Source organism: Schistocerca americana, chromosome 1, assembly GCF_021461395.2.
Source record: "Schistocerca americana isolate TAMUIC-IGC-003095 chromosome 1, iqSchAmer2.1, whole genome shotgun sequence".
Lineage (NCBI taxonomy): Eukaryota > Metazoa > Arthropoda > Insecta > Orthoptera > Acrididae > Schistocerca > Schistocerca americana.
The window spans coordinates 296,623,142-296,636,046 of NC_060119.1; the positions used below are offsets into that span (position 1 = coordinate 296,623,142).

The following is a 12,905-nucleotide window of genomic DNA, read 5'->3' on the forward strand; positions in this document are numbered from 1 at the left end:
ACAGTATGACCCTCTAGGAGAAAACCATGCATATTGTAATTGTGGCTGATTTGTACAGCACGTATTAGACCACAGTCTCTGTAACAAAGTACGGCCGAATAAATAGTTCCTACCATGGAAACCATGTATTTCTGGACATATATTCGTTAGACCTTTTTTGCTGCATTTTCTCTTATTGATCAACCCCTAGAGTTTGTACATGGTGGAAAAGATCACACTGTATGCCTCTGTATGAGCTCTGATTTCTCATACCTTATCTTCACGGTCCTTATGTGCAATGTATGTTGGTGGCAGTAGAATTGTTCGGCAGTCAGCTTCATATGCCAGTTCTTGAAATTTGCTCAATCATCTCCATAACACTTAGGTGTATCCCAAACCTACTGGTAACAAATCTAGCAGCCCACCTCTGAATTGCATCAATGTCTTCCTTCAATCCGACCTGGTACGGATCCCAAACACTTGAGCTCTACTCAAGAATATGTTGCACCAGCATCCTATATGCGGTCTCCTTTACAGGTGAAACTCTCTTTCCTAAGATTCGCCCAAAAAGCTGAAGTCGATCGTTTGTCTTCCCTAACACAGTTCTCACATTCTCGTTCCATTTCATAATGCTTTGCAATGTTATGCCCAGATATTTAAACAACTTGACTGTGTCAAGCAGGACACTAGTAATACTGTACCTGAACATTACAGGTTTGATCTTCTTATTCATTTGCATTATCTTATATTTTTCCACAATTAGGGCTAGCTGCCATTCCTCAAACCAACTGGAAATTTTGTCCACGTCATCTTGTATCTTCCTACACTCACTCAACTTTAACACCTTACGGTACACCAAGGCATCATTAGCAAACAGCTTCAGATTGCTGCCCACCCTGTCCGCCAAGTCATTTATGTATATAGAGAACAACAGCTGTCCTATCACACTTGCCTGGAGCACTCCTGACAATAGCCTTGTCTCTTATGAACGCTCAACATCGAGGACAACATACTGGGTTCTATTATTTAAGAAGTCTTCAAGCCACTCATACATATGTGAGTTTATTCCATATGCTTGTACCTTCATTAACAGCTGCCAGTGGGGCACTGTGTCAAATGCTTTCTGGAAATCTAGAAATATGGAATTTTCCTGTTGTCATTCATCCATAGTTCACAATATATGATGTGAAAAAAGGGTAAGCTTAGTTTCACACGAGCGGTGCTTTCTAAAACTGAGTCAAGTACATCAGCTTCTCAATCTGAAGAAAGTTTATTATACTGAAACTGAGAATATGTTCAAGGATTCTGCAGCAAACAGAAGTCAGGGAGATTGGTCTGTAATTTTGCATGTCTGTTCTTTTACCATTCTTGTATACTAGAGCCACCATGCTTTGTTCTAGTTGCTTGGGACTTTGTGCTTGGCGAGAGATTCCTGATAAATTAAAGCAAGGTAAGGGGCCAATGATGTAGAGTATTCTTTGTAAAATTGAACTGGGATTCCGTCCGGACCTGGTGATGTATTTGCTTTCAAATCTTTCAGCTGTTTCTCTACACCAGGTATCTTTATTACTATGTAATAATGTACATATGCGAGTCTGTCTGGTGGTCGAATCATAGTATGTTTGTACGATTCTCCTGTGTGAATAATTTCTTGAACATGAAACTTAAAACTTTGTCTTTCGTTTTGCTATCTTCAGCTGCCACAAGAGACTGAATGGGAGCCTTAGACCTGCTTAGCGATTTTAAATAACACCTGAATTTTCTCTGGTTCTCTCTCAGAACTTTTGCTAAGGTGTGACTGTGGTGATTGTTGTGTGCTTTGTGCACAGATCTTTTCACAGACGCAAGAATCTCTACTAATCCTCGCTTGTCGTCATTTGTGCATTCCCTTTTGAACCGAGTGTGTGACAGTCTCTGCTTCCTCAGTATCTGCTGAATTTTGTTATTAAACCATGGTGGGTCTTTTCCTTTATCCACTTACTAGGCTCATCACTCTCCAGACCACGATTTACAATCTGTGTAAAACTTTACCCATAATTCCTCTACACCCATCTTACTGGAACTAAATGATGCCAATTCACTGTCTAAGGGAGATGCTAATAACTGCTTATCTGCTCTATCTAGCAGTACTCTCTTCTAGTCCTCTTGACTGATTTATTGACTTTCGTAATCACAGTTGTTATAATGACATCATGATCGTTAATCCTTGTTTCTATACTGACATTGTCGATAAGGTCCAGCCTATTTGCAGTTACAAGATCTGACATATTTCCATTGTGTGTGGCCTGCTGAACTAGCTGCTCCAGACAATTTTCAGAAAATGTGTTCAAAAGTATTCTGAATGACTGTCTGTACCCCCCACAACAAATCCACAGACATCTCAGTCTACACTCAGCAGGTTAAAGTCGCCTCCAACTAGAATTGCATGATCTGGATATTTATGTGTTACTGACCATAGACTTTCTTTGAATGACCCTAGAACTATTACAGCAGAATAAAGTGGCCAGTAAAAACATCCAACAATTAACTTAGTTTAACCTAAACCTGTTATATATGACTTCATTGTCACACTCAGATTCCACCGCAGTAGAGACAATATTTTTGTCAACTGCAATGAACACTCCCACTCCAATGGCCTCTGATCTGTCTTTCTGATGCATGTTCCATGACTTGTTAAATATCTCAGAGCTTTTCAATTTGACGCTCAGCCAACTCTCAGTCCGAAGAATAATCTGAGTGCGAGAAACTTTCCTGGAGGGCGGTAAATTCGGGAACTTTATTACGAATACTTCGACAGTTTACTGATAAAACTGTGACAGTTGAAGTGTCTTTATTCTGAACATTGTTTGGCTTCTCTTGATGTATATTGACTCGTGAGTGTTCATTTGAGCACCTCAAACTACTGCCTAACCTAAAGAACCCACATGTGAACTCCACAAGTACTGTGCTACCCAAGTAGCTGCTTCCTGTGTAGTGCACCCTGACCTATCAAGGGGAGTCCTACAAATCCCCACACGATAGAATGATGGCTGGCAGGTGGCATCAGCGAAACATGTTGCAATCTTGAAAATAACCTTTTTTTGGACTGACTGACTGGTAATACTTGCAAAAAGCGCTTCAGCCACACTGAATTTTGTCACCTACTTTGCTAATTAGAACTAAAGAATCTGTTTATCATACACTGAAACCCTGCTTTTACACTTTTCAAGGGACTTCAGAAAAATGATGTAAAATGCGGGAAAATGTAAAATATGGGAAATAATGTTTTAAGCTGTAAAAGTTACGTATAGGATAACCTCTTGCATTTTCTCACTTTATGTATACACACGTAATAGGCATCAAAATACTTGTCAGGGGTTTGTTTATTATCTAATAAAGGTTTATTTGCTAATGAAAACCACTGATGTAATGAGAACTGACAACTATCTGGGAAGTAGAAATGTTTGACTCAATTTCTTATGTCATAATTGATGCTTTTGAAAGCCTGCAGCTGTCATTTACTATTTAAATACTGCACCAGTTACATATTTTTTCATGCAGTTTGAGAATTTTTTCTCATCATCAAGTACAAATATTTACGTAAGTATTTTGTGTGGTGTTTGTATCGGTTTCAATTAGTGCTACAAGTGGCTGAACAATGAAACCTGCTGTTGTGATCTTCGTCACACCTTTGTCAATATTCAAACAAAACTTGACCACCCAGAAGCAGTATTGGAAAATCGGTTTATGAAATCTGGTAGTTAAAAAAAAAAAAAAAAATATATATATATATATATATATATATATATATATATATATATATATATATATATATATATATTTTTTTTGCATAAACAAAGTTGACACTCGGTGCAGTGGACAATGGGAGTGACTGCAAATGGGAAATGCCTTTATGGTCACTCCCATCAGCTGCTGCGCTGAGTGTCAATTTTGTTTGTGGTTTGTGCATATAATAAATGGGGTGTTACTTACTCCTATCAGCTACCTTGCTGAGTAGAGCTCGGCAGCGGCAGGAGGTACAGCATGAAATGTTCCAACATTTACACATTCACTGCTCCTAATCTACTGAGCAAAGCACCCTGATGTCAAGAAACTCAACCATGTAATGTTTGTAAACACTACTTGACAGCCAACATCATTCCAGCATCATTTTATGTCAGTTTTTTCTCCACAAACTTTTTTATATAAATCGTAAATCATGGGAAAATTATAAATATGCTGACACAATATCAGGTGCAAATTAACATTGTAGACATAGTAAATTTGATAGGAGCAATAAAAAATTCCGTAAATGGTGGGAAAATGTTAATTCCAGGAATGTAAAAGCAGGGTTATACCATATAAAAAACAGCAGATTTTAAGTGGAAAGTAATAAAAAACCTCCAGATACACTCCTGGAAATGGAAAAAAGAACACATTGACACCGGTGTGTCAGACCCACCATACTTGCTCCGGACACTGCGAGAGGGCTGTACAAGCAATGATCACACGCACGGCACAGCGGACACACCAGGAACCGCGGTGTTGGCCGTCGAATGGCGCTAGCTGCGCAGCATTTGTGCACCGCCGCCGTCAGTGTCAGCCAGTTTGCCGTGGCATACGGAGCTCCATCGCAGTCTTTAACACTGGTAGCATGCCGCGACAGCGTGGACGTGAACCGTATGTGCAGTTGACGGACTTTGAGCGAGGGCGTATAGTGGGCATGCGGGAGGCCGGGTGGACGTACCGCCGAATTGCTCAACACGTGGGGCGTGAGGTCTCCACAGTACATCGATGTTGTCGCCAGTGGTCGGCGGAAGGTGCACGTGCCCGTCGACCTGGGACCGGACCGCAGCGACGCACGGATGCACGCCAAGACCGTAGGATCCTACGCAGTGCCGTAGGGGACCGCACCGCCACTTCCCAGCAAATTAGGGACACTGTTGCTCCTGGGGTATCGGCGAGGACCATTCGCAACCGTCTCCATGAAGCTGGGCTACGGTCCCGCACACCGTTAGGCCGTCTTCCGCTCACGCCCCAACATCGTGCAGCCCGCCTCCAGTGGTGTCGCGACAGGCGTGAATGGAGGGACGAATGGAGACGTGTCGTCTTCAGCGATGAGAGTCGCTTCTGCCTTGGTGCCAATGATGGTCGTATGCGTGTTTGGCGCCGTGCAGGTGAGCGCCACAATCAGGACTGCATACTACCGAGGCACACAGGGCCAACACCCGGCATCATGGTGTGGGGAGCGATCTCCTACACTGGCCGTACACCACTGGTGATCGTCGAGGGTACACTGAATAGTGCACGGTACATCCAAACCGTCATCGAACCCATCGTTCTGCCATTCCTAGACCGGCAAGGGAACTTGCTGTTCCAACAGGACAATGCACGTCCGCATGTATCCCGTGCCACCTAACGTGCTCTAGAAGGTGTAAGTCAACTACCCTGGCCAGCAAGATCTCCGGATCTGTCCCCCATTGAGCATGTTTGGGACTGGATGAAGCGTCGTCTCACGCGGTCTGCACGTCCAGCACGAACGCTGGTCCAACTGAGGCGCCAGGTGGAAATGGCATGGCAAGCCGTTCCACAGGACTACATCCAGCATCTCTACGATCGTCTCCATGGGAGAATAGCAGCCTGCATTGCTGCGAAAGGTGGATATACACTGTACTAGTGCCGACATTGTGCATGATCTGTTGCCTGTGTCTATGTGCCTGTGGTTCTGTCAGTGTGATCATGTGATGTATCTGACCCCAGGAATGTGTCAATAAAGTTTCCCCTTCCTGGGACAATGAATTCACGGTGTTCTTATTTCAATTTCCAGGAGTGTACAATAACAGAGACAGTGCTTAAAAACTTACCTCAACTGGATAGCACATATCTGCATCATACGGACTTTCTTCACCACAGCATATAAAAGGTACAATAGCATTTGTGGACTGAGACAGAGTGAGAAAGTCAGAGGTTTCCTTCAAAGGCAGCAGTGCCTGCATAGTTGGCTCATAGTTGACAGGAGGAGAATAGTTTTTGCATAAAACATAGGCTTCTGTAACACAAAAAACTCAAGTGAAACAGAAATAACTTGTTTAAAGATTAAGTAGCCAATGGTACTATACATGCAGCAGAAATGATTATGGGTAAATTTTAACTAACTTGAATGGTAAATACACCACCATAATGTGTTAAACATACATAGTTCAAAAGCAATTATTAGATATGAAGTTGCTTTAATTTAATTTTCTTTTCACAGCACTTTTATTAGCAGTATACGTTGAGTGCATCACGTGTACTTTTGGTACGTGGTAGTTAACTGGCCATCAAGGAAACAATGTTAATCATAAAATGGAAATAGCGACTAGAGCACTCTGTCAAAGGGTATTTTATAAATGCTTAGAATTATGGTACAAGTGGTGCAACTGCAAGAGAATCTCTGTTCTCTTCCATAGATCTGGAACTGACGCTTGACACAGCAGAAATGATGGTCTCTCTGAGTTGTTCTTCCAGCAGTCCTTCATGACCAGGCGCGGCTCGTGGCTTCTATACTGGGGAAGGCTGCGGTATTTATCGATTGGAGCCAACATAGACCTCGGGTTACGCTGCAGATTAGTCTGACATAAACAAGTAAGGATTCAGGGGGAGGGGGTGGGCATATCACTCTCTACCCATAATTTTACGTACTGAATCTTCTATAATCAGGTATTAAATATCATTAGAAGCTAACTTCGAGTTAAAATCTTTGGTTAGTGTTTTTATACGTCATCATTACAATTTCTGGCACTTTGCAGCAAATCATATGAAAAGACGCATTTCGGAGAGATCTTTAATGCGACGAATGTTAACTTTGCGGCTGCTTAATATTTTAGGTGTTTTCAGTTCTAAACTTAAGGCGTTTATTGTGGTTTACCTCCAAAGCTCGAAGTTTACGAGTTCGCATGACAATACTGTGATGTTTTGGTGACGTCACAGGTCTTGTGCAAGTAAAGCTCACTAAAATCTTGCAAAATACACTCCGAAAAAGAAACTTGCTAATCTCACACGATATCAACAAAAGCAGTCAGCATCAGCAAGTAAGGAAAGTAAAGTAATGGGACAAATTTCACGCGCTTTGTCCTCTAATTGTTGTGGATTGGCAAGACAGCCAACCCACTATGAGAGGAAGCCAAAAGGCACACGTTTTAGCTCACGCAGGCAGGCGTGAGGTCTGGAACAGGTCAAGGAAATTATACTAGCAAAAAACGTACGTAGCTGCTGGAATACTTAACTTTAATCCATAATTGGTGAACATCGCTCTTGACGGTACATGTTTTACAGCATCAATAGTAACTGGTAATGGCGCTTTGCTAGGTCATAGCAAATGACGTAGCTGAAGGCTATGCTAACTATCGTCTCGGCAAATGAGAGCGTATTTTGTCAGTGAACCATCGCTAGCAAAGTCAGCTGTACAACTGGGGCGAGTGCTAGGAAGTCTCTCTAGACCTGCCGTGTGGCGGCACTCGGTCTGCAATCTCTGATAGTGGCGACACGCGGGTCCGACGTATACTAATGGACCACGGCCGATTTAAAGGCTACCACCTAGCAAGTGTGGTGTCTGGCGGTGACACCACACTAATCACTTATGAAACTCTCGCTAAATGGCAGTACTGTTATGTTACTGTAGTCTAGTGCACTCTGGCGGGATATTTGCAAACTTATTCTAAATGTGGATAAAGTAGCCAATGACAGAAACAAAACAACTATGTAAAACATTATCAAAACAATAATACTAAACGTCGATTAATGACACATCGAAGCGTAGTAGAGATGTGCAGAGACAGAGATTGGATAGCAAAGTTTCGGCCACTCTACATTCCTTTATTACATAGATAGTGGAACGTGAAAAACGTGTGGTGGTTGGTATGACACCCTTAGGCTGCAAGCTGTGAGCCTTCGGGTCGCCCATAAAGAGCAGTACTATGTAGAAGCCACGCCCCCAAACCGCTACTACATGCAGCTTACGGACGTTCCAAGGCGCAGCCTAAACACTACTAACCGTTCAGGAAACATCTATCGATACATACAGATTCAAAAACGTTGACCGTCGTTATTTTAATCGGAATGGGAAATATCCGAAATTCGTCCTGATAATTTAAATTATGTAATACGTTCTTGCAAAATTTACTTTAACATATATTTTGGGGCGGCTCCGCCTCAGAGCCTTTAATTACGAGCCGCGCCTGTTCATGACTGAGTTTCCTCATTTTGAGAAGAGCAAAGGAGCAATCTGTTTACTTGCTAAAAACATTTAACAGCCTAGATCACATAAATATTTCTTTATTGAAGACAACTGGTTTCCACAGTCTTGGCTGTCATCTTGAGGTCTTAAAAACTCTTTTTGTTATGAAATGTGTTCCTTTTACACTTGCATATCATGCCAAGTTGTTATGTGGATAAAAATCAGCACATTGTAAAAGGTTTGTTACAACTAAAATATTTGAAAACATAATCATATATCACACGTGCTTGTTGAATCACAAAAACACTTTACATAGTAGCACATCTGTTTAAATACGCTGAACATTCTTTAAACATTTGATTTTCACTGTTTAGAACATGTCTAGCTTATTGAACAGATGTGCTATTGTCTATTGTGTTTCTGTCATGTAACAAGCATCTGTGAGTAACAAATATATATGGACATGACCATTTGCAAAAGGTGCTGTATATTTTCAAATATTTTAGTTATGACAAACCTTTTACAATGTGCTGATTTTTATTCACATGACAACTTGGCATGAGGTCCAATGTAAAATGGTCATATTTCATAACAAAAAAATATTTTTAAGATCTGAAGAAGACAGAAAAGCCTGTTGAAACTGGTTGTCTTCGAAAAAGAAATGTTTTTACGGTCTAGGCTGTTGAATGTTTTTAGCATCCTTCAGGAATCTGTGTGTGTTCAACTACCTTATTGGTATGGCTCACAATTAAAAGCCAGTCCTGTAGGGTCATGTTCAAAAACCATTTTTGTTAGCATTCCCACCTCACCGAGAGGAAACTTTAATTGTTTGTTGTCCTGTATTTTGTCACTTGGGCCCACATACATTCAATTAGATTGACACCAGTAACTCCCCAACCTCTGTTCTTTAAAGAATCGAACTTTCATTTATAAATGTCACATATACTGAACTATGTGTCATAAAATGATACAATTTTGCAGTTATGTTCAGTGGTGTATGTGGATACCGTCTGCAAAATGTGGTGTGAATAGAATTTAGTAATAAAGCAACAATAACTGAAATGTTGCCTGATTCTGCAATTTTAATGCATGAACATAAAAAAAAAAAAAAAAATGTACTACGCAATAAACTTTCTTTCATCATTTTGTAGGGTGTGCCAGCGAGAAAGTGTTGCATAAAAGTTTGAATCTATGTGGGAAGTTTGTTGGAGGTCACTAAGTGCTCTCATTCTCAAGTACTCGATGAATGTAGTCTGGGTAATTTGCACACTGTGAGTTATGCTGCCTTACGATATATACACATTTTCTAACTGTAACACTTGACTTACTCTGTTAAACCTTTAACATAAGATTATAGCTCTTAATGAGTATGATTATGACAGCATTTTAAATTTTGTCAGTAAGTATATGAAATACTGAAAATAAAAATTTTATTGCCCATGAAAGCTGTAAGCCAGTTGTTGAGTTGGTAGAGTGGAATTTTCTGCAGATAAACTTTACAGCTTCCAGTAACACTGCCTTGTTCATGCTTGGTTCCGATGGAACATTTCTCTGTACTCAAAACAAAATATCTGCTTCTTCAACTGCTTTGTTGTAGCTTTATCAAATATTATTTTGTGCATGTCCTATGCTCCCTGCCGCAGGTGGATTAGCAGCTGCAGCAGCAAGTCGTATACCCCTAGCTTACTTATTTGTTACATAGTTAAATTCTTAATTTCTTTGTTTAATTCATAAATTTTGGGCGTATTATAGTATTTGAGAGTTGTAGCATCGCGCCTTAGTACCTGAATAGTAGATTCTTATTTTAAATTGCGTGTGAGTTTCGTATAGGACGTGTAATTTCGGGTTTTAGTTACTATATTCGTAAATTCAGGCAGATTGTAGCGCAGTCGTTAGGCATTTGTACAGGTTAGTTAATACATTCTTTGCGTGTTTCCCTTGCGTTATCTAGGCACGGATTCGTGTTTCAGTAACTGTTGTTTAACATCGATTAGAATGGACAGGGACTGTGATTGCTGTGTTCGGATGAGGGCTGAGTTGGCAAGCGGCACTGACTTTGGTCGCGTAGCTTGAGGCTGTTGCCAATGGGCACCACTGTGGGGAGTCGGACTTGGGTATCACGGGGATGTCAACCTCTTCCCGTCTGTCCCCAGATCGGTCTGCCGCTGTGGTTGCCCCGGTTGCTGCCCGCAGTGGGGCTGAGCCCTCGCCTGTGGTTGATTGGGAGGTCGTTCCAAGGTGTGGCAGGCAGCGAAATACGTCCCCGGAGGCTGATCAGAAAGCCTCCCCGGTGCGTCTGACAAACAGGTTTCAGGCACTGTCTCTGGCTGAGCCAGATGAAGCTGCCTGCCCTGTTTCAGAGGATGATTCTCAGCCTTCAAGGTCCGGGCAATCACAGAGGGTGGGCTTATTGGTAGTTGGGAGCTCCAATGTTAGGCGCGTAATGGGGCCCCTTAGGGATATGGCAGCTAAGGAGGGGAAGAAATCCAGTGTGCACTCCGTGTGCATTCCGGGTGGAGTCATTCCTGATGTGGAAAGGGTCCTTCCGGATGCCATAAAGAACACAAGGTGCAGCCAGCTGCAGGTGGTGGCACATGTCGGCACTAATGACGTGTGTCGCTTTGGATCTGATGAAATTCTCTCTGGATTCCAGCGGCTATCTGATTTAGTGAAGGCTGCCGGTCTTGCTTATGAGATTAAGGCAGAGCTCACCATCTGCAGCATCGTTGACAGAACCGACTGCGGACCTTTGGTGCAGAGCCGGGTGAAGGGTCTGAATCAGAGGCTCAGACGGTTTTGCGACCGTGTCGGCTGGAGATTCCTTGACTTGCGCCATAGGGTGATGGGGTTTCGGGTTCCGCTGAATAGGTCAGGAGTTCACTACACTCAGCTGGCGGCTACACGGGTAGCAGAGGCTGTGTGGCGTGGACTGGGCGGTTTTTTAGGTTAGAAGGCCTCGGGAAAGTACGGGGTGGGCTGCAATCTCAAAGGGTGCATGGCAAATACAGGACGTGCTTGGATCAAGGAACAGTCAGAATTGTAGTTGTAAATTGTTGTAGTTGTGCTGGGAAAGTCCGTGAGCTTCAAGCGCTAATAGAAAGCACAGAAGCTGAAATCGTTATAGGTACAGAAAGCTGGCCAAAGCCTGAAATAAGTTCTGCAGAAATTTTTACGAAGTCTCAGACGGTGTTCAGGAAAGATAGATTAGGCAGAATTGGTGGTGGAGTGTTTGTGTCTGTCAGTAGTGGTTTATCTTGTAGTGAAGTCGAAGTAGATACTCCGTGCGAATTGGTATGGGTGGAGGTTATACTTAACAGCCGAACTAAGTTAATAATTGGCTCCTTCTACCGACCCCCAGACTCTGATGATATAGTTGCTGAACAGTTCAGAGAAAATTTGAGTCTCGTAATAAATAAATACCCCACTCATACGGTTATAGTTGGTGGGGACTTCAACCTTCCCTCGATATGTTGGCAAAAATACTTGTTCAAAACCGGTGGTAGGCAGAAAACATCTTCCGAGAATGTCCTAAATGCTTTCTCCGAAAATTATTTCGAGCAGTTAGTCCACGAACCCACGCGAATTGTAAATGGTTGCGAAAACACACTTGACCTGTTAGCTACAAACAATCCAGAGCTGATAGAGAGCATCATGACTGATACAGGGATTAGTGACCACAAGGTCGTTGTAGCTAGGCTCAATACCGTTTCTTCCAAATCTACTGGAAACCAATGCAAAATAATTTTATTTAAAAAAGCAGATAAAGTGTCACTAGAAGCCTTCCTAAGAGACAATCTCCATTCCTTCTGAACTGACTATGCAAATGTAGACGAGATGTGGCACAAATTCAAAGATATAGTAGCAACAGCAATTGAGAGATTCATACCTCATAAATCGGTAAGAGATGGAACTGATCCCCCGTGGTACACAAAACAGGTCCGAACGCTGTTGCAGAGGCAACGGAGAAAGCATGTGAAGTTCAGAAGAACGTGAAATCCCGAAGATTGGCTAAAATTTACAGACGCGCGAAATTTGGCATGGACTTCAATGCAAGATGCCTTTAATAGGTTCCACAACGAAACATTGTCTCGAAATTTGGTAGAAAATCCAAAGAAATTCTGGTCGTATGTAAAGTACACAAGCGGCAAGACGCAGTCAATACCTTCGCTGCGCAGTGCCGATGGTACTGTTACCGACGACTGCGCCGCTAAAGAGGAGTTATTGAACACAGTTTTCCGAAATTCCTTCACCAGGGAAGACGAATGGAATATTCCAGAATTTGAAACACGAACAGCTGCCACCACGAGTTTGTTAGAAGTAGATACCTTAGGGGTTGCGAAGCAACTCAAATCGCTTGATACGGGCAAGTCTTCAGGTCCAGATTGTATACCGATTAGCTTCCTTTCAGATTACGCTGATACAATAGCTCCCTACTTAGCAATCATATACAACCGCTCGCTCACCGACAGATCTGTACCTACAGATTGGAAAATTGTGCAGGTTGCACCAGTGTTTAAGAAGGGTAGTAGGAGTAATCCATTGAACTACAGACCTATATCACTGACGTCGGTTTGCAGTAGGGTTTTGGAGCATATACTGTATTCAAACACTATGGATCACCTCGAAGGGAACGATCTATTGATACGTAATCAGCATGGTTTCAGAAAACATCGTTCTTGTGCAACACAGCTAGCTCTTTATTCGCACGAAGTAATGGCCGCTATCGACAGGG

The 12,905-nt window shown here is 42.3% G+C and overlaps 1 protein-coding gene across 2 annotated transcripts in view; it reads right to left on the reverse strand.

Annotated features, from left to right (window-relative positions):
* LOC124595171 (putative tRNA (cytidine(32)/guanosine(34)-2'-O)-methyltransferase) overlaps positions 1-12,905 on the reverse strand; it is an 80,630-nt gene that overhangs the window by 13,586 nt on the left and 54,139 nt on the right. For both annotated transcript variants that reach the window (XM_047133794.1, XM_047133787.1), the window contains one exon: positions 5,823-6,007. In XM_047133794.1, coding sequence (XP_046989750.1) covers positions 5,823-6,007 — 185 coding nt within the window. The remainder of the gene's footprint in view (positions 1-5,822; positions 6,008-12,905) is intronic.